Source organism: Mauremys reevesii, linkage group 10, assembly GCF_016161935.1.
Source record: "Mauremys reevesii isolate NIE-2019 linkage group 10, ASM1616193v1, whole genome shotgun sequence".
Lineage (NCBI taxonomy): Eukaryota > Metazoa > Chordata > Testudines > Geoemydidae > Mauremys > Mauremys reevesii.
The window spans coordinates 261,668-283,369 of NC_052632.1; the positions used below are offsets into that span (position 1 = coordinate 261,668).

General features: G+C 46.6%; 2 protein-coding genes across 3 annotated transcripts in view; one reads left to right on the forward strand and one right to left on the reverse strand.

Moving 5' to 3' along the window:
• IQGAP1 (IQ motif containing GTPase activating protein 1) overlaps positions 1 to 861 on the reverse strand; it is a 206,228-nt gene extending 205,367 nt beyond the window's left edge. The window contains exon 1 of the mRNA XM_039492768.1: positions 743 to 861. The gene's annotated coding sequence lies outside the window, so the exon portion shown is untranslated. The remainder of the gene's footprint in view (positions 1 to 742) is intronic.
• Positions 862 to 1,049: 188 nt separating this feature from the next.
• TUBGCP4 (tubulin gamma complex associated protein 4) overlaps positions 1,050 to 21,702 on the forward strand; it is a 41,633-nt gene continuing 20,980 nt past the window's right edge. Inside the window, exons 1-7 of one of the 2 annotated variants that reach the window (XM_039492771.1) lie at positions 1,050 to 1,249; positions 1,321 to 1,449; positions 4,775 to 4,897; positions 5,521 to 5,574; positions 6,810 to 6,866; positions 13,173 to 13,252; positions 15,308 to 15,509. In XM_039492771.1, the coding sequence (XP_039348705.1) occupies positions 1,172 to 1,249; positions 1,321 to 1,449; positions 4,775 to 4,897; positions 5,521 to 5,574; positions 6,810 to 6,866; positions 13,173 to 13,252; positions 15,308 to 15,509 (723 nt within the window). In that variant the 5' untranslated portion in view covers positions 1,050 to 1,171. The remainder of the gene's footprint in view (positions 1,250 to 1,320; positions 1,450 to 4,774; positions 4,898 to 5,520; positions 5,575 to 6,809; positions 6,867 to 13,172; positions 13,253 to 15,307; positions 15,510 to 21,702) is intronic. The other variant, XM_039492770.1, reaches the window with a different exon arrangement.

The window sequence follows — 21,702 nt, forward strand, 5'->3', positions numbered from 1 at the left end:
GGGACGGTGCAAGGATGTTTAGCGCCCTAGGCGAAACTTCCACCTTGCGCCATCCCCCCCCCGCGCCCCCGCCCTGAGGCGTCCCCCCGCGGCAGCTCCCCCTCTCCGCCCTGAGGCGCCCCCTTTGCGGCAGCTCCCCCTCTCCGCCCTGAGGAGCCCCCCTTGCGGCAGCTCCCCCTCTCCGCCCTGAGGCGCCCCCCCGTGGCAGCTCCCCACCTCCGCCCTGAGGAGCCCCCCTTGCAGCAGCTCCCCCTCTCCGCCCTGAGGCGCCCCCTTTGCGGCAGCTCCCCACTCCCCGCCCCAGCTCACCCCTGCCTCGCCTCCACCCCGAGCACGCCGTGGCTGCTTCACTTCTCCCACCACCCAGGCTTGCGGCGCCAATCAGCTTAGGTGCCGCAAGCCTGGGAGGCAGGAGAAGTGAAGCAGCCACGGCGTGCTCGGGGAGGAGGCGGGGCAGGAGTGAGCTGGGGCAGGGAGTTCCCCTGCATGCCGCCCCCCCCTTACTTGCTGCAGGCGGCCCTCCCAGCGCTCCCCTGCCCCAGCTCCCTCCGCCTAAATGCCAGCGGCGACCGGGGCGGCTGAATATCCGTCTGCCGCGGTTGCTGCCAAAGAAAATGGCGCCCCCCCCCCCCCCAAATCCTAGTGCCCTAGGCGACCGCCCAAGTCGCCTACATGGTTGCACCGTCCCTGGTTCCCATGCTAAGTAAAAATAAAGTCCTTTCCCCCCAGAGGATCCTCTCACCGGCGGGGTGGCCATGGCGGCGGTCAGGACAGTCCCCACACAGGCTCTGTCACTGTGGAGATCGCCCACAGCCCGCGGTTCTTCGAAGGGCGAGCGGGAGCTGAACGGCTGTTTCGCACGAGCCTTGGTCTGGAACTACACTTCCCAGTGGCCTTTGCGGGAGCAGCCTTTCCCTTCGGTCGGTGAGAGGAGCGGAACTACACTTCCCAGTGGCCTTTGCGGGAGCAGCCTTTCCCTTCGGTCGGTGAGAGGAGCGGAACTACACTTCCCAGTGGCCTTTGCGGGAGCAGCCTTTCCCTTCGGTCGGTGAGAGGAGCGGAACTACACTTCCCAGTGGCCTTTGCGGGAGCAGCGGAACTACACTTCCCAGGGGGTTGCGGAGCTCGCTGGGCGCGTGGAACCGGGCGGTCGCTGGTTCCAACTCGCAGGATGATTCACGAGCTGCTCTTGGCGCTGAGCGGGTACCCCGGGGCCGCGTTCACCTGGAGCAAGAGGAGCGGCCTCCAGGTACCACCCGGACCGGCCCCCCCCGCCTCCCCCCCCTTACCCCGCGCTCACCCGGCTTCGCTTCTCCGCAGGTGTCCCAGGAGCTGCCGTTCCTGCACCCCAGCGAGAGCAGCGTCCTGAACCGGCTCTGCCGCCTCGGCACCGACTACATTCGCTTCACCGAGTTCATCGAGCAGTACACGGGCCACGTGCAGCAGCAGGTGCGGGCGGGCCGAGGGGCTGAGCTCTCCCTTCCGGGGGGAGGCCGCGCTCCTTCTCCATCCCCTGAGCCCTCAGCGGCGTCAGGACTCAGCCCCCTGCGGGGTGTGGGGGGAGTGGCCCCCACCTCTCACACCGGTCTGGATGTGCCTGTAATTAAACTCCATAATACACTGATTATTGTGTATACAATGTGAGGCCTACCCCAGAGGCTTATTAACTTGTTACCCTACTAGAAAATAGTCCTTCAGTTTGCTAATGTGCAATAAACAACCCCATCCCATTGTGTTTCCAGAAAGATCTGCCCAATGAGAAAGACAGCCCACTTCAGCACTCCAGAGCCCCTCACCTCTCATTTGAAGTCAGTGGGTGGTGCTTGTACCAGGGCTGAATTAGGTCTTAAGCCTCCAAAATGAAAGGATAGAGAAACACTTATGGCTAAACTAATTTTTCAAAGCAAAATCTATTAACTAAGCTGCCTCAGGATGGGACAATATTGCTATGAAAAAATAGACTTCAGAAAGGACAAAATTGCTTTTTCTCTGCAAGACTTTAAAATTATCCATGGAAAAAGCTTTCCCAACTTTACTTACTCAGTAACTCATTATTGTACTATAGAACTACTTTCTGTAAGAAGTAATAGCTCCCACTCTGAAATTTATGCCACTACATTTTTACTCTTTCCAGGTTAGGTTCACACTAAAAATAGCATTGTGAAACCCTCTCTAGTTGTATGTTAGACTTGTACATTCAGAGTAATGAAATTTCAGTAAACAATTAAAACTCATTTAGATAGTAATCTTAAAAATGTGTTCCTTCCTCCTATAAAAAAATAAATAATAATAATAGGAGATATACCAATCTCCTTGAACTGGAAGGGACCTTGAAAGATCATTGAGTCCAGCCCCCTGCCTTCACTAGCAGGACCAATTTTTGCCCCAGATCCCTAAGTGGCCCCCTCAAGGATTGAATTCACAACCCTGGGTTTAGCAGGCCAATGCACAAACCACTGAGCTAGCCCTCCCCCCAATATGGTTTATATACCTCACTGCTCTGTTTAAATAACTTATTTGGAAGTGTCTAGAATGGGGAGGTAGAAAGAGCAAAGATGTGAAACCACAGGATGAGTGTGTTGGAGATACAAGGTGAGGGGACGTGTAGCTCTCTGTCTTATGCAGTGGATGACTCTTCCATAACCAGTTGAACTGTGAAGTCTGTAAAGTCCCTCTGAGGCACACTTTCTCTTCCCCTCAGTCAAGGTCACTCAGCTTGCTTCTCTCTGCATTTGTGCATCAACCTAGCCTGCTCTTGAAGGCTGATGCTGTCTGCATGGAGCAGCTCAGTCTCGTTTAATGGAGTGGATTAAAAGACTTGCAAGCATAAATTTGGATAGAGCTGCAGACATCTAATTAGAGACCCTCTGTGCTCATTGAAGCCTTCACTGCAATGGAACAAACAACCAGGGTGTAGAAATGAGAATGTCAGAACAAAGGGAATGACAAAGGATATTAGAGGGGTAGGATTACTTTGTCTTGATAAAGCTTATTAACTTGCATTTTCATTCTAAACACCAGGGTCCCATTTCAGCCTTTGAGGTCCTAAAAAAAATTACTGGAGAAAGCTGGCAGACAGTCTTGGAGACGGCAGTCCTTTAGCCACACAATAGGTACCGCCCAGAAAATGTGGTACAAACATTCCTCCATATTTTCCCTTACCAGTGTATCTCAGTCTTGAACTGGATTAACTACCTACAGTGCTAAGAAAAGATTTTGGTCTTCATGGTCCATGCGGTCTTAATGTCAATAGGTCATCAAGATACTCCTTTTCAACTAATTCATATGTGTTAAAGCCAGAAAAGACCATTGTGTCTCTAATCTCATTACTTACATAACATGGATTATAGAATTTAACCCAGTGATTTCTGCATTGATCTATAGCAGATCTTTTTAGAAGTCCGTGATGAAGAATCCACCACGTCCCTTGGTAATCTGTTTCAGTGGTGAATTACCCTTTCATTAAAAAAGTGCATTTCTTTTCCTTTTTGAACTTTGCTGACTTCAGCTTCTAGCCACTGGATCATGTAATGCATTGGTCCACTAGTTTAAAGAGCCCTCTATTATTAGTTGCCTTCTTCCTGTGTAGGTAACTATAGACTGATAGAGTTGTCTCTTAAATATCGCTTTGATAAGCTACATGTATCAAGTTTCTCTCTAGCTTTTAATATTAAACCAAGCTTTCTAGACCACATCCTTTTTTAAAGTGGATACCATAACAGGACACTGTATTGCAGTAGTGGGCTCACCAATGCCATGTAAAGAGGCAATATTACCTCCCTACTTCTGTGCCTCATTCCTGTGTTAATACATCCAAGTATTGTTAGCCCTTTTTGCAACAGCAATGCATAGAGAGGTCATGTGCAGTTGGTTATCTACAATGACCCTCCACATATTTTTCAGAGACACTGCTTTCCAGAATACAATTTCACATCTTTCCCACCTTAGCCAAATTAATTGGGAGGGGGAGAGAGGGAGGAGGAGACTGATGGGGGAGAAACATACATATGCATGCCAAGTAGCCTTTTCTAGCAGGGAAGAGAGAAGAGCAAATGACTCACGAATCCACTACTGGCTTTACAGTGCAAACGTAAATTTATCCGAGAGGTGCTTAAATATTACCATGATGATTGTATAGAAAACCCTTAAATAGATAGAGGCAGGAGGCTATGTATGATGGCATGATATAGATGCTTACATATTCAAAACTGGACTCAAATCTCTTATTCTGGTTTATAAAAAAAAAAGAAGCCTTAAAATAGATAACAATTTCTTGTTACTAACAGACTGGCTGGATTTGTAAAATAAGGATAATGCTCACTTATCCCACAGGGATGGCAAGGCTTTGTTACAGTTTGCAAAGTAGTTTGAGATCCACTTGTGAACAGTTCATGTCAGCATAAAGTAACAGTGAAATGTACAGATAGCCATTGTATTATGCAATCTTCTGTCTCAAGAGTTCCTTACTTGTATATCCAAATGGACTGAATACAATTCTGCTCCATCTTTGCCAGCTGACCCACCTCCGATTAACAGCTGATTTTATTGGTACTTTAAGTGGTTGTTTAAGATGGGCTTCACTATTTTTATTTGGATTGTGACCTAGTGGTGAACACCTCTATCCACTTAGGCCTAGCTCCTCAAAGATATTTAGGTGCTGAAGGTTGAAATCAATGGGAGCTAAGTGCCTAAATATCTCAGGGATCTGGGCCTTAGTCCCCAGTCCACTCACCAATGTACTGGGGCTAATTCAAAACTTACTGTTTGATTTTAGGATCATCACCCTTCCCAGCAGAACCAGTGTGGGTTACATGGGATTTACTTGCGGGCCTTCTGTACAGGGCTCGATTCAGTGCTGCAGCCCTACCGACAGGCATTGCTTGACCTGGAGCAGGAGGTAAGGGGGAGAAAACTGGAAGAAGCTGTGCTCTAGTCAATGTTATGAACTGAAATACTGTGCAGTGGGAACTTGTCTCTTCAGTAACAAAAAAGCTAACAAGAAGCAGCCAAAGATGGGATGGAATCTTTCATATCCACTGCGGGGGTGTCTTCCAAATTGCTGCTGTGAGGTTCCACTGTAACCCACTGGTCAATATGTTACATATCCTCCACTATGTCTGATCCACTATGTCTGATCCACTATGTCAGATCCACAGAGAATGCAAGTGTTTGAGTCCTCAGATTCAGATCCTCATTCTCTAGGTCAAGCTGTAGAGACTCGCGCTTATAGCTCTGAAGGTCCTCGGTTAAATCTGTGGTGTGTCAGCCAAGTTGGTAGGCGTCACACCATCTCTTGGGTAGATTCACTTTGAGTCAATGCCCAGTGATTGCATGGGCTGCTCACTCTCATCATAAGTAACAGCCTGAAGGGGGATATGATTCAAAAGTTTTTGTGAAAAGATCTATGTTATCAGGACTTCTGAGGGTACAGTTTTGCACTTTACCTTTTTCCACCAAGGTTTAGTGCTACCGATTAGAGGCTTATTTTGGTTTGTACTAACTTTTCTGTTGTGGTTGCAGTTCCTGGCTGACCCTCACCTCTCCATCTCCCACATTAACTACTCCCTGGATCAGGTATGTTGCATTTGTTGTCATCTTACTACTGGTATATACAGCATGTGAAATGTTGCAGAGCTACCTTGTAACTAAAACTTCAATTTCTGATGTTTGTACACTTAAATTACAAGCCTTAAAGTTGTGTTTATGTCATCTTTAGCTTTTAATATGGTGTAGTTTATACTTGTAAGAAATAGATTTTCCTTTCCAATTTCCACCTTCATGCAAAATTGAAATAGCTGGTAGCATGCATCACACTTCAGAAATGTTAGGAACGCTACAGTCTGCACTTGACTTTAAGCAGCTCTAGCTCTCAGATTACAAACCCATTTGTTTTCTTTAATGACCTTTTCACCACAGAGCGCAGCTGTTGGGGTCACGTGCCTACCTATGTGGCCATGGAACCTTTTTGACTAGATGTCAGCTGGGGAGGCATGCATCATTGCCTTGTCAGGGATATAATAGCTCCCCCTTTAACCATCCAACAGTTTCTCTCTGCCTTCAAAAGTCCCATTTAGAGATTAGCTGCAACATAGAGGGAAGCCAGTGCAGCTCTTCCTATCTTCAGATTAGAGTCCTCTAAATTTATCATCTTGAGAGACTTCAGTACACACCTAGACAGCACTTCTAGCACACTGGCACAACTCATGTCATCCATGGCAATCTTACTAAGGGCAGGTCTACACTAAGGGCGGGGGTCGAACTAGGGTACGCAAGTTCAGCTACGTGAATAGCGTAGCTGAATTCGAAGTACCCTAGTTCGAACTACTCACCCGTCCAGACGCCGCGGAATCGAAGTCCGCGGCTCCAAGGTCGACTCCGCCACCGCCGTTTGCAGTGGTGGTGTACCGGAGTCGACCGCGGCGCTTCCGGAGTTCGAACTATCGCGTCCAGATTAGACGCGATAGTTCGAACTCCGAGAAGTCGAACTCACCGCGTCGACCCGGCTGGTAAGTGTAGACCAGCCCTAAGTGACCAGAGAATCTCCGGATAAGCATCACCTCCACTGTTCAGTCTAGTTGCTAACGTTAAGGTAGAGTAACATCACCAGTATCCTGGTATAATCATCATCTCATCTCTGCAGAAGCCATGGTCTCTCTTCCAGGGACATCCAGAACACTAAGTGGGGCCAGTGAGGTGATAGACTGATAAACCACCACAACCAGCTGCTATCCATACTAGCCCCTAAATGCCCCATCCCTACATATCGCTACTTAGAAGCCTATTTTTACATGTTGGTCCTTGCTTTGCAGTTCCAACTCCTCTTCCCCTCGGTGATGGTTGTGGTGGAGCAGATCAAGACCCAGAAGGTATAGTAAATGGGAGCTGATTTCTCTGTAGCAGAATCTGTTGTTCCCGTCCATTCCCTTCAGTTAAAATTGCATGATGGTGTAAATGACACTAGATGTTTGACAGAGCTTGTAGGAGAAGATAGATGGGGCTCCTCAGGAAACATTTGCTTTCCTTTTTCAGAGTTTATATCTTCCTCCTGAAGACTGCGTGATTCAGGCCAGGGAAGGTTTTTGAGGATCAGCAAGAACGAGGCACTGGGGTGGTCAGAACCATCCATATGTGCTCCCTGCGTATGGGGCAGATTATCTAATTACTGTCTATGGATTGTTTTTTTCACTGATGTCAGTGAGGCACCTTGGACAGTGCTCATTTGGTGTCACTTACATAAATAGATGGAGAGACTAAGGCGGAAAAATTGTATGGTGGAGGTAGCCCAGCAGCATGAAGCTTGTGCACTGATATGAAATTCCCTTATATTCCCCTTTGTAATTTACAGAAAATGGGGGCGGAGTATAGGGGGGTGAGCTGGTAAGGCGGTAATTGGAGCTGGTGGGAATGGAAGGTTGTGCATTTCTGTGGTTGGGGAAAGAGATTCTGAGACAGGTTTTAATGGAGAAACAGAGGGAAAAGTTTGGAGCAAGGATGGAAGCAGATGAGTTTGGGGGGGTGGGACTGCAGAGAGCCCTTGTCTTTGATCACATTTAATTCACAGTAGAAAAGTATGGAGCACATTTGCCACCTTTATTGTGTATTGGTGACTGGGATTTCTTTTTCTTGAGTCTTACAAATCCCAAAGACAAGGCAGGAGAAGCAGGATTTCTGACTTCACAATCCATGAAATGTCCTCTAGCCAGTAATGGGGTTATGGGAGAACTTGTGTGTTGGAGTCCACAAGTCTGCTGGGCCCTTATGTGGGGTGTGGGAGGAAGGTGTATATAAGAACATGAGAATGGCCATCCTGGGTCAGACCAAAGGTCCATCTAGCCCAGTATCCTGTCTTTCAACAGTGGCCAATGCCAGGGCCCCAGAGGTAATGAACAGAACAGGTAATCATCAAGTAATCCATCCCCTGTCGCCCATTCCCAGCTTCTGGCAAACAGAGGCTAGGGACACCATCCCTGCCCATCCTGGCTAATAGCTATTGATGGACCTATCCTCAATGAACTTATCTAGTTCTTTTTTGAACCCTGTTATAGTCTTGGCCTTCACATCATCCTCTGGCAAGGAGTTCCACAGGTTGACTGTGCATGGTGTGGAAAAAATACTTCCTTTTGTTTGTTTTAAACCTGCTGCCTATTAATTTCATTTGGTGACCCCTAGTTCTTGTGTTATGAGAAGGAGTTAATAACACTTCCTTATTTACTTTCTCCACACCAGTCATGATTTTATGGACCTCTATTCTATGCCCCCTTAGTCGTCTCTTTTCCAAGCCGAAAAGTCCCAATCTTATTACACTCTCCTCATATGGGAGCTGTTCCATTCCCCTAATCATTTTTGTCCTTTTCTGAACCTTTTCCAATTCCAATATATCTTTTTTGAGATGGGGTGACCACATCTGCACGCAGTATTCAAGATGTGGGCGTACCATGGATTTATATAAAGACAATATGCTATTTTCTGTCTTCTTATCTATCCCTTTCTTAATGATTCCCAGTATTGTTTGCTTTTTTTGACTGCCGCTGCACATTGAGTGAATGTTTTCAGAGAACTATCCACGATGACTCCAAGATCTCTTTCTTGAGTGGTAGCAGCTAATTTAGACCTCATCATTTTATATGTATAGTTGGGATTATGTTTTCCAATGTGCATTACTTTGCATTTATCAACATTGAGTTTCATCTGCCATTTTGTTGCCCAGTCACCCAGTTTTGAGAGATTCTTTTGTGTATCTTTTTGCAGTCTGCCTGGGACTTAACTATCTTGAGTAGTTTTGTATCATCTGCAAATTTTGCTGCCTCACTGTTTACCTCTTTTTCCAGATCATTTATGAATATGTTGAATAGGACTGGCCCGAGTACAGATCTCTGGGGGACACCACTCTTTACCACTCTCCATTTTGAAAACTTGACCATATATTCCTATCCTTTGTTTCCTATCTTTTAACCAATTACCAATCCATGAGAGGACCTTCCCTCTTAACCCATGGCAGCTTACTTTGCTTAAGAGCCTTTGGTGAGGGACCTTGTCAAAGGCTTTCTGAAAATCTAAATACACTATATCTATTGGATCCCCTTTGTCCATATGCTTGTTGACCCCCTCAAAGAATTCTAGTAGATTGGCGAGGCATGATTTTCCTTTACAAAAACTATGTTGACGCTTCCCCAACAAATTATGTTCATCTATATGTCTGACAGTTTTGTTCTTTACTGTAGTTTCAACCAGTTTGCCTTGTACTGAAGTCAGGCTCACCGCCTGTAATTGCCGGGGTCACCGCTAGAGCCCTTTTAAAAAATTGGCATCATATTAGCTATCCTCCAGTCATTTGCTACAGAAGCTGATTTAAATGATAGGTTACAGCAGTGGTTCTCAAACATTTGTACTGGTGACCCCTTTCACATAGCAAGCCACTGTGCGACCCCCCCCCCCTTTAAATTAAAAACACTTCTTTACATATTTAACCCCATTATAAATGCTGGAGGCAAAGTTTTGGGGTGGAGGCTGACAGCTCGCGACCCCCCATGTAATAACCGTGTGACTCCCTGAGGGGTCCCGACCCCCAGTTGGAGAACCCCTGGGTTACAGACTGCAGTTAGTAGTCCTGCCATTTCACATTTGAGTTCCTTCAGAACTTTTGGGTGAATACCATCTGGTCCTGGTGACTTATTAAAGTTTAGTTTATCAATTTGTTGCAAAACCTCCTCTGACACCTCAGTCTGGGACAGTTCCTCAGATTTGCCATCTAAAAAGAATGGCTCAGGTTTGGGAATCACCCTCACATCCTCAACCGTGACGACCGATGCAAAGAATTCATTTAGTTTCTCCGCAATGGGCTTATCGTCCTTGAGTGCACCTTTAGCATCTTGTATCAGAGGGGTAGCCGTGTTAGTCTGGATCTGTAAAAGCAACAAAGAATCCTGTGGCACCTTATAGACTAATAGACGTTTTGCAGCATGAGCTTTCGTGGGTGAATACCCACTTCTTCGGATGCAAGTGGTGGAAATTTCCAGGGGCAGGTTTATATATGCAAGCAAGAAGCAAGCTAGAGATAACGAGGTTAGTTCAATCAGGGAGGATGGGGCCCTGTTCTAGCAGTTGAGGTGTGAAAACCAAGGGAGGAGAAACTGGTTCTGTAATTGGCAAGCCATTCACAGTCTTTGTTTAATCCTGAGCTGCTGGTGTCAAATTTGCAGATGAACTGGAGCTCAGCAGTTTCTCTTTGAAGTCTGGTCCTGAAGTTTTTTTGCTGCAGGATGGCCACCTTAAGATCTGCTATTGTGTGGCCAGGGAGGTTGAAGTGTTCTCCTACAGGTTTTTGTATATTGCCATTCCTAATATCTGATTTGTGTCCATTTATCCTTTTCCTTAGAGACTGTCCAGTTTGGCCGATGTACATAGCAGAGGGGCATTGCTGGCATATGATGGCATATATTACATTGGTGGACGTGCAGGTGAATGAACCGATGATGGTGTGGCTGATCTGGTTAGGTCCTGTGATGGTGTTGCTGGTGTAGATATGTGGGCAGAGTTGGCATCGAGGTTTGTTGCATGGGTTGGTTCCTGAGCTAGAGTTACTATGGTGCGGTGTGCAGTTGCTGGTGAGAATATGCTTCAGGTTGGCAGGTTGTCTGTGGGCAGGGACTGGCCTGCCACCCAAGCCTGTGAAAGTGTGGGATCATTCTCCAGGATGGGTTGTAGATCCCTGATGATGCGCTGGAGGGGTTTTAGCTGGGGATTGTATGTGATGGCCAGTGGAGTCCTGTTGGTTTCTTTCTTGGGTTTGTCTTGCAGTAGGAGGCTTCTGGGTACACGTCTGGCTCTGTTGATCTGTCTCCTTATTTCCTCGTGCGGGTACTGTAGTTTTGAGAATGCTTGGTGGAGATTTTGTAGGTGTTGGTCTCTGTCTGTGGGGTTAGAGCAGATGCGATTGTACCTCAGTGCTTGGCTGTAGACAATGGATCTTGTGGTGTGCCCGGGATGGAAGCTGGAGGCATGAAGGTAGGCATAGCGGTCGGTAGGTTTTCGGTATAGGGTGGTGTTAATGTGTCCATCAATTATTTGCACCGTAGTGTCTAGGAAGTGGACCTCCCGTGTAGATAGGTCCAGGCTGAGGTTGATGGTGGGGTGGAAGCTGTTGAAATCGTGGTGGAATTTTTCCAGAGTCTCTTTCCCATGGGTCCAGATGATGAAGATGTCATCAATGTAGCGTAGGTAGAGAAGGGGCGTGAGTGGACGGGAGCTGAGGAAGCGTTGTTCCAGGTCAGCCATAAAAATATTGGCATATTGTGGGGCCATGCGGGTACCCATAGCGGTGCCACTGATCTGGAGATATATATTGTCATCAAATTTGAAATAGTTGTGTCTGAGGATAAAGGCACAGAGCTCAGCAACCAGTTGTGCTGTGGCATCATCAGGGATACTGTTCCTGACAGCTTGTATTCCATCAGCGTGTGGGATGTTGGTGTAGAGAGCCTCTACATCCATGGTGGCCAGGATGGTGTTTTCTGGAAGGTCACCGATGCATTGTAGTTTCCTCAGGAAATCAGTGGTGTCACGGAGATAGCTGGGAGTGCTGGTGGCATAGGGTCTGAGTAGAAAGTCCACATATCCAGACAGTCCTTCAGTGAGAGTTCCAATGCCCGAGATGATGGGGCGTCCAGGATTTCCAGGTTTGTGGATTTTGGGCAGTAGATAGAATAGCCCTGGTCGGGGCTCTAAGGGTATGTTGATTTGTTCCGGTGTTAGTGTAGGGAGTGTCCTGAGTAGATGGTTCAGTTCCTTAGTGTATTCCTCAGTGGGATCTGAGGGCAGTGGCCTGTAGAATTTGGTGTTGGAGAGTTGTCTGGCGGCCTCCTTTTGGTAGTCAGACCTGTTCATGATGACAACAGCACCTCCTTTATCAGCCTCTTTGATTATAATGTCAGGATGGTTTCTGAGGCTGTGGATGGCATTGCGTTCTGCACGACTTAGGTTATGAGGCAAGCGATGTTGTTTTTCCACAATTTCTGCCTGTGCACGTCGGCGGAAGCATTCAATGTATAGGTCCAGACTGTCATTTCGACCCTCAGGAGGAGTCCATGTGGAGTTCTTCTTTTTGTGCTGTTGGTGGGAGGGTTACTGTGTATCAGTGCGCTGTTCAGTGTTGTCTTTAGCATCTTGATCATCCAGTGGCTCCACTGTTTGTTTAGCAGGCTTCCTGCTTCTGATGTACTTAAACAAAATTTGCTATTACTTTTTGAGTCTTTGGCTAGCTATTCTTCAAATTCTTTTTTGGCCTTCCTAATTATATTTTTACACTTCATTTGCCAGAATTTATGCTCCTTTCTATTTTCCTCACTAGGATTTAACTTCCACTTTTTAAAGGATGCCTTTTAGCCTCTCATTGCATCTCTTACTTTGTTTAGCCACGGTGGCTCTTCTTTGGTTCTTTTACTATGTTTTTTAATTTGGAGTATACATTTAAGTTGAGCCTCTATTATGGTGTCTTTAAAAGTTTCCATGCAGATTTCAGGGATTTTACTTTTGGTGTTGTACCTTTTAATTTCTGTTTGGTTAACCGCCTCATTTTTGTGTCGTTCCCCTTTCTGAAATTAAATGCTACAGTGTTGAGCCGCTGTGGTGTTTTCCTCGCCACAGGGATGTTAAATTTAATTATATTATGGTCACTATTACCAAGCCGTTCAGCTATATTCACCTCTTGGACCTGATCCTGTGCTCCACTTAGGACTAAATCAAGAATTGCCTTTCCCCTTGTGGGTTCCAGGACCAGCTGCTCTAAGAAGCAGTCATTTAAGGGGTCAAGAAACTTTATTTCTGCACCCCTTCCTGAGGTGATATGTACCCAGTCAATATGGGGGTAGTTGAAATCCCCCATTATTATTGAGCCTCTCTCATCTCCCTGAGCATTTCACAGTCACTAACACCATCCTGGTCAGGTGGTCGGTAATGTATCCCTACTGCAATATCCTTATTATTCGAGCATGGAATTACTATCCATATTTCCCCTCCCTTCCAGTTCTCACTGGGACCCATTTCCCATATCATTGTAAAGCCTTCTTTGTACATTCAGCTGTAAATGTAGCATTTGAACATCCGAAACTTCAGTACAGAATCAAGTGAAGATTTCTCACTGCAAATCCAGTTTGACCACTTTGTTTCTTCTGCAGATTCATGGCTGTCAGCTCTTGGAGACTGTCCATAAACACAGCTGTGGGGGGCTGCCCCCTGTGCGTAGTGCACTGGAAAAGTAAGGAGATTCAACTACTACTACTGCTTGGCTATTATGCTCTTGTAACAGCTGGAGTTAGTGCCAAAATATCTTCTCTCTCTAGCTATAGCAAATAGAGATATGTCTAACAAGAGCCCTGTGCAGTCTGAAAGGCAGGAGTGGAATGCTGCGCTGACAGCCCTGAAGGCTCAAATCCTCTGTTTATGTACAGGATAAGTACAACATAGACAGCTGCAGTACAAGCTTCCTTCACACACACAACTGCTATTTATCTAGGGTGACCAGATGTCCCAATTTTATAGAGAGAGTCCTGATTTTTGGGTCTTTTTCTTATATAGACTCCTATTACCCCCCACCCCGTCCCGATTTTTCACATTTGCTCTCTGGGCACCCTACACATTGTGAAAAGGCATGGCCGCACACAGAGAAGGAAAGCCAGGATAAGAGAAGAATGGAAGACGTGTTGTGATCAACTCAATCTCACTGCTGAGCTTGTGAGGCATTTCCTACGGAAGATGGGGGTTTACGCTCCCTTGCCTCTCTGCTGAGACTGCCAATGAGGGACCAGTTGACAGGCTTAGGGATGGCTTTGTAAGTCTTTCTGTCCCACACCCCCGCACTTTTCCCTTACCTAATGCAATTTGTATGGAAGTTGCACTGGAAGAAGTTCCATTGTGTCAGTTGACCCCCTGGAACATAGATTGGAGATTCAGACATGGGGAGATTTGATTGGATGAATATTACTAGAAATGGGTTCCCTTGGAGTAGGAAATTAGAGCACTGACTGTCAAGGTGCAGATCGTGGCGCTGCTAAATTAAATTAATGGAGATATCCTATCTCCTAGAACTGTAAGGGACCTTGAAAGGTCATCGAGTCCTCCACTAGCAGGACCAAGTACTGATTTTTGCCCCAGATCCCTAATTGGCCCCCTCAAGGATTGAACTCACAACTCTGGGTTTAGCAGGCCAATGCTCAAACCACTGAGCTATCCCTCCCCCCCCTAAGATGGCAGCTAAGTGAGTAGGAGCAGTGATAAGCTAACATATTGGATACTTTAGTTCAGGGGTCTCAAACATGCGGCCCGCGGAGCTCCCCAGGGCCGCCCAGAGGGGGGGGCAAAGGGGGCAATTTGCCCCGGGCTCCGCAGGGGCCCCCAAGAGAAAAGCGGAGGCTCCCGCCTCCGCCCCTCTCCTGGAGCCTCGGTGCATAGAGCGCCGAGTCTCCGTCCGAGCGCCTGAGCCCCGCCCCGATCCGAGCCGCGTGGGGAGGGGGCGGGGCTGGGAGCTCTGGGCTGAGCGCTGCGCTCGGCGTGGAGCTCACAGCCCCACCCCCTCACCACGCGGCTCTGAGCGGGACGAAGCTCAGGCCTCGCCGGAGACGCGCTCGGGTAAGCGGGGGGGGAAGCGGGAGCCGCTGGGGCCTGGGTGGGAAGCGAGACCCGCCGGGGCCGGGGCCGGGCCGTGGGGGGGGGAAGGGAAGCGAGACCCGCCGGGCCGGGCCGGGGGGTGGGGGAGGGAAGCGGGACCGGCCGGGGCCGGGGTGGGAAGCGGGACCGGCCGGGGTGGGGAAAAGAGGGACCCGCCGCCGCCGAAGCGCAGCCCGGTCTTCGGCGGTGGGGGGCCCCTTCTGTTCCGGGACCCGCCGCCAAGCCACCAAACAGCTGTTGGTGGCGCTTAGCACTTTCCAGGAGGGAGGGGGGAGGAGCGGGGAGCCGCGCGCTTAGGGGAGGAGGTGGAGAAGAGACAGGGCAGGGGCGGGGCCTCATGGAAGGGGTGGATTGGGGGTGGGGCCAGGGGCAGCAAGGGGGCGTGTCAGTGATGCGGCCCTCGGGCCAATGCACTAGTCCTCATGCGGCCCTCGGGGTCATTTGAGTTTGAGACCCCTGCTTTAGTTTGATCCTACTTCCTGTTGAGGGAGGTATACAAACAGTACTTTAATGGCACACTCAAAGCCATTCACTTTCCTCCATGAGCAAATTTCACTTGTTAGCACTTCAGCTCTCACCATGCGTATTTCGTTCTGATTGTTATATACACTGCCCTCTTTCACTTTCCATTATGCTTGGTCCCCAGGATCCTGGCTGTATGTCATGGAGTCATGTATAAGCAGCTCTCTGCCTGGATGCTGCATGGACTGCTCCTGGATCAACATGAAGAGTTCTTTGTTAAACAGGGCCCATCTTCTGGAAATGTCCCTGCCCAGCCTGAAGAAGAGGATGATGACCTGGGAATTGGGGGACTAACAGGAAAACAGCTGCGAGAGCTGCAGGACCTGGTGAGATTGCAGGTCAAAGCATGGCATTCTCAGAACATTAGAGAATGTAGTCAGAAATCTGTCTTTTTCTGCTTCAATGAAAGAGCCATGACTTAACAGGTATTAATGAGCCATGGTAAGATGACAAATCAATGAGATACTGTAATATGCAGCTACAAACTAGGCAAAAAGGACTGGTGAGGTCACAGAGGTGGGAGATATGGAATGTTTTAAGCATTGTGCCACACATAAGGCACACATGTATCAAACAAGAAAGGAAGCAGGAAAGTAAGAAAAGGAGAAAAGTTTAGCATGGATAAATGGCTAAGTCCATGAGGTTCAGACTAAGCAGATATCCTTCAGAAAAGGGAGATTCAATTCTAGTGAAGCCATTAGAAAGGATCAAATTACAGCAAGTAAAGTGTGGAGGTGGGTGAGGTAATATCTTTTACTGGACCAACTTCAAGCTATACACAGTTCTTCAGGTCTGGGAAAGGTACTTAGCTGTGACACTTCAGCACCTTTCCTAGACTTGAAGAAGAGCTCTGTATAAGCTCAAAAGCTTGTCTCACCAACAGAAGTTGGTCCAGTAAAAGTTATAACTTCACCCACCTTGTGTCTCTAATATCCTGGGACCAACACTGCATCATCTTGATCGGTCCGTCAGCCCTCATATAGATTGCGCTGATCACAACACATCTTCCATTCTTCTCTTATCCTGGCCTGCCTTCTCTATGTGCAGCCATGCCTTTTCACAATAAAATCTTCCCATCTCTTTGGAGGTCGTCCGAGTGGTTGTTTCAGTTCCTGTGGGTACCACTCGGTGACAGCTGCAGTCCATCAATTGCTAGTGAGCCTCGCTATATGTCTGGCCCATCACATTTTACTGTACCTGCTTTCAACAACGACGTCCTGCACTCCAGTCTGCTGTCTGATCACTTCATTGGGGACTAGGTCACAGGTTGAAATCCCCAAAATTCTTTCCACCACCCACTCCATGATAGACAGTTGTTGCTCCTCTATATTTGTCAGTACCCAGGTTTTGTTGCTGTACAACATTGCCAGCAGTACTGTTGAGTTCAAGAGGACAGAACATGTTGCCTTATTGATTTTTCCTTGGAGGACATCCTTGATAGAACTGAATGTGTGCCAACCAGTTTTCTTTCTTTGCGAGAGTTTGCCTTTCTGATTATGGCACATGTTCATTTCTTGGCCCAAATAAACATATAGCTCATCTTCTATTTGTTCTCCCTTGACTATTTGGGCTTTTGGCAAGGGATCAGACTACATAAATTTCATTTTAGAGCGGTCCTTTTGTGTTGAGTTCTTGCAACATTTTCTGTAGTTTGATGGTGTTTTCAGCAATTAACACGATATCGTCCATGAATCTGAGGTGGTTTAACTGCTCTCCATTGATGCTAATTTCACCCTTCCAATTCATCTCCCTCGTTACCATTTCGAGGCAGGCTGTGAAGAGTTTCGGTGAAATCGTGTCTCCTTGCTTCACACCTCTTTTGACTGGGATGCGAAGGGGAGTGTTGAACAGAGTTATATCCAGGGTGCAGTCAGAGTTTGCTTCCTTTAGTACTTTGAGTCAATGCCCTGCTCTACAAGAGCTTTCAGCACTGCACTGATCTGTATGCTGTTGAACGCTTTTTCATAATCATTGAAGGCAATGCATAAAGGGAATTTATATTCCCTTGAGCACTCCAATAGCTGGTTTATAGTGAAGATATGTTCTATTGTGCTAAAATTCCTCTGAAAATCTGCCTGCTCTGTTGGCTGCTGTTTGTCCAATTTCTGTGAGAGCTGGTTTGTTATTACTTTGGTGAACAGCTTGTAGACATGTGAGAGCAGGCATATTAGAATCATAGAAGATATGGGTTGCAAGAGACCTCAGGAGGTCATCTAGTCCAACTCCCTGCTTAAAGCAGGAACAACGCCAACTAAATCATCCCAGCCAGGGCTTCGTCAAGCTGGGCCTTAAAAACCTCTAAGGAAGGAGATTCCACCACCTCCCGACGTAACCCATTCCAGTACTTCACCACCGTCCTAGTGAAATATTGTTTCCTATTATCCAACCTAGACCTCCCCCACTGCAACTTGAGACTATTGCCCCTTGTTCTGTTATATGCCATCACTGAGAACAACCTAGATCCATCCTTTTTGGAACTCCCTTTCAGGTAGTTGAAAGCAGCTATCAAATCCCCCCTCATTCTTCTCTTCTGCAGATTAAACAATCCCAGTTCCCTCAGCCTCTCCTCATAAATCATGTGCCCCAGCCCCCTGATCATTTTCGTTACTCTCCACTGGACTGTCTCCAATTTATCCACATCCTTTCTGTAGTGTGGGGCCCAAAACTGGACGCAATACTCCAGATGTGGCCTCACCAGTGCCGAATAGAGGGGAATAATCACTTATAGATTCATAGACTCTAGGACTGGAAGGGTCCTCGAGAGGTCATCGAGTCCAGTCCCCTGCCCTCATGGCAGGACCAAATACTGTCTAGACCATCCCTGATAGACATTTATCTAACCTACTCTTAAATATCTCCAGAGATGGAGATTCCACAACCTCCCTAGGCAGTTTATTCCAGTGTTTAACCACCCTGACAGTTAGGAACTTTTTCCTAATGTCCAACCTAAATCTCCCTTGCCGCAGTTTAAGCCCATTGCTTCTTGTTCTATCATTAGAGGCTAAGGTGAACAAGTTTTCTCCCTCCTCCTGATGACACCCTTTTAGATACCTGAAAACTGCTATCGTGTCCCCTCTGTCTTCTCTTTTCCAAACTAAACAAACCCAGTTCTTTCAGCCTTCCTTCATAGGTCATGTTCTCAAAACCTTTAATCATTCTTGTTGCTCTTCTCTGGACCCTCTCCAATTTCTCCACATCTTTCTTGAAATGCGGTGCCCAGAACTGGACACAATATCCCAATTGAGGCCTAAGCAGCGCAGAGTAGAGCGGAAGAATGACTTCTCGTGTCTTGCTCACAACACACCTGTTAATGCATCTCAGAATCATGTTTGCTTTTTTTGCAACAGCATCACACTGTTGACTCATATTTAGCTTGTGGTCCACTATAACCCCTAGATCCCTTTCTGCCGTACTCCTTCCTAGACAGTCTCTTCCCATTCTGTATGTGTGAAACTGATTGTTCCTAAGTGGAGCACTTTGCATTTGTCTTTATTAAACTTCATCCGGTTTACCTCAGACCATTTCTCCAATTTGTCCAGATCATTTTGAATTATCACCCTGTCCTCCAAAGCAGTTGCAATCCCTCCCAGTTTGGTATCATCTGCAAACTTAATAAGCGTACTTTCTATGCCAATATCTAAGTCGTTGATTAAGATATTGAACAGAGCCGGTCCCAAAACAGACCCCTGCGGAACCCCACTTGTTATACCTTTCCAGCAGGATTGGGAACCATTAATAACTACTCTCTGAGTACGGTTATCCAGCCAGTTATGCACCCACCTTATAGTAGCCCTGTCTAAATTGTATTTGCCTAGTTTATCGATAAGAATATCATGCGAGACCGTATCAAATGCCTTACTAAAGTCTAGGTATACCACATCCACTACTTCTCCCTTATCCACAAGACTCGTTATCCTATCAAAGAAAGCTATCAGATTGGTTTGACACGATTTGTTCTTTACAAATCCATGCTGGCTATTCCCTATTACCTTACCACCTTCCAAGTGTTTGCAGATGATTTCCTTAATTACTTACTCCATTATCTTCCCTGGCACAGAAGTTAAACTAACTGGTCTGTAGTTTCCTGGGTTGTTTTTATTTCCCTTTTTATAGATGGGCACTATATTTGCCCTTTTCTAGTCTTCTGGAATCTCTTCCGTCTCCCATGATTTTCCAAAGATAATAGCTAGAGGCTCAGATACCTCCTCTATTAGCTCCTTGAGTATTCTAGGATGCATTTAATCAGGCCCTGGTGACTTGCAGGCATTTAACTTTTCTAAGTAATTTTTAACTTGTTCTTTTTTTATTTTATCTTCTAAACCTACCCCCTTCCCATAAGCATTCACTCTGTTAGGCATTCCTTCAGACTTCTTGGTGAAGACCAAAACAAAGAAGTCATTAAGCATCTCTGCCATTTCCAAGTTTCCTGTTACTGTTTCTCCCTCCTCACTGAGCAGTGGCCTACCCTGTCCTTGGTCTTCCTCTCGCCTCTAATGTATTGATAAAAAGTCGTCTTGTTTCCCTTTATTCCCATAGCTAGTTTGAGCTCATTTTGTGCCTTTGCCTGTCTAATCTTGCCCCTGCATTCCTGTGTCGTTTGCCTATATTCATCCTTCGTAATCTGACCTAGTTTCCATTTTTTATATGACTCCTTTTTATTTTTTAGATCATGCAAGATCTCGTGGTTAAGCCAAGGTGGTCTTTTGCCACATTTTCTATCTTTCCTACCCAGCGCAATAGCTTGCTTTTGGGCCCTTAATAGTGTCCCTTTGAAAAACTGCCAACTCTCCTCAGTTGTTTTTCCCCTCAGTCTTGATTCCCATGGGACCTTACCTATCAGCTCTCTGAGCTTACCAAAATCTGCCTTCCTGAAATCCATTGTCTCTAATTTGCTGTACTCCCTTCTACCCTTCCTTAGAATTGCAAACTCTATGATTTAAATAAATAAATACAATAAATCATGATCACTTTCACCCAAGCTGCCTTCTACTTTCAAATTCTCAACGAGTTCCTCCCTGTTTGTTAAAATCAAGTCTAGAACAGCTTCCCCCCTAGTAGCTTTTTCAACCTTCTGAAATAAAAAGTTGTCTGCAATGCAGTCCAAGAACTTATTGGATAGTCTGTGCCCCGCGGTGTTATTTTTCCAACATTTATCTGGATAGTTGAAGTCCCCCATCACCACCAGATGTTGGGCTTTGGATGATTTTGTTAGTTGTTTAAAAAAAGCCTCATCCACCTGGTTAGGTGGCCTGTAGTAGACTTGTAGCACGACATTGCCCTTGTTTTTTACCCCTTTTTAGCCTAATTCAGAGACTCTCAACACTTCCGTCTCCTATGTCCATCTCCACCTCAGTCCAAGTGTGTACATTTTTAATATATAAGGCAACACCTCCTCCCTTTTTCCCCTGTCTATCCTTCCTGAGCAAGCTGTACCCATCCACACCAACATTCCAATCGTGTATTATCCCACCAAGTTTCAGTGATGCCAACAATGTCATAGTTGTATTTATTTATTAGCACTTCCAGTTCTTCCTGCTTATTACCCATACTTCTCGCATTTGTATATAGGCATCTAAGATACTGGTTTGATCTTGCCTCCCAGTTTTGCCCTGACCCTCCTTTCTCTCTGTCATTATAACCCACGCTCCCTCTTGTTTCCGACCCATCTCCCAGGTCTCCATGTTCCCCACTTACCTGTGGGCTTTGCTCACCTGTCCCCGTCGAACCTAGTTTAAAGCCCTCCTCACTAGGTTAGCCATCCCTCGATCTGCTGGCAATACTCCTACTAATGCAGCCCAATATGCTGTAAGCCTTCTTGGCAACAAGGGCACACTGCTGGCTCATATCCAGATTCTCATCCACTGCAATCCCCTGGTCCTTTTCTGCAGAATTGCTTAGCCAGTCGGTCCCGAGCCTGTAGTGGTGCATGAGATTCTTCTGTTTTAAGTGCAGGACTCTGCACTTGTCCTTGTTCAGTCTCATCAGATTTCTTTTGGCCCAATTCTCCAATTTGTTTAGGTCACTCTGGACCGTATCCCTACCCTCCAGCGTATCTACCTCTCCCCCCAGCTTAGTGTCATCTGTGAATTTACTGAGGGTGCAATCCATCCCATTATCCAGATCATTAATAAAGATATTGAACAAAACCGCTCCAGGACTAGTCCCCAGGGTACTCTGCTTGATACCAGCTGCCAACTAGACATCGAGCTGTTGATCACTACCCACTGAGCCTGACAATCTAGCCAGCATTCTGTCCACTTTATAGTCCATTCATCCAATCCATACTTTAACTTGCTGTCAAGAATACTGTCGGAGACCATATCAAAAGCTTTGCTAAAGTCAAGATATCACGTCCATTGCTTTTCCCTTATCTACAGAGCCAATCAGGTTGGTCAGGTATGACTTGCCCTTGGTGAATCCATGTTGACTGTTCCTGATCAACTTCCTCTTCTCCAAGTGCTTGAAAATGGTTTTCTTGAGGACCTGCTTCATGATTTTTCCAGGGACTGAGGTGAAGCT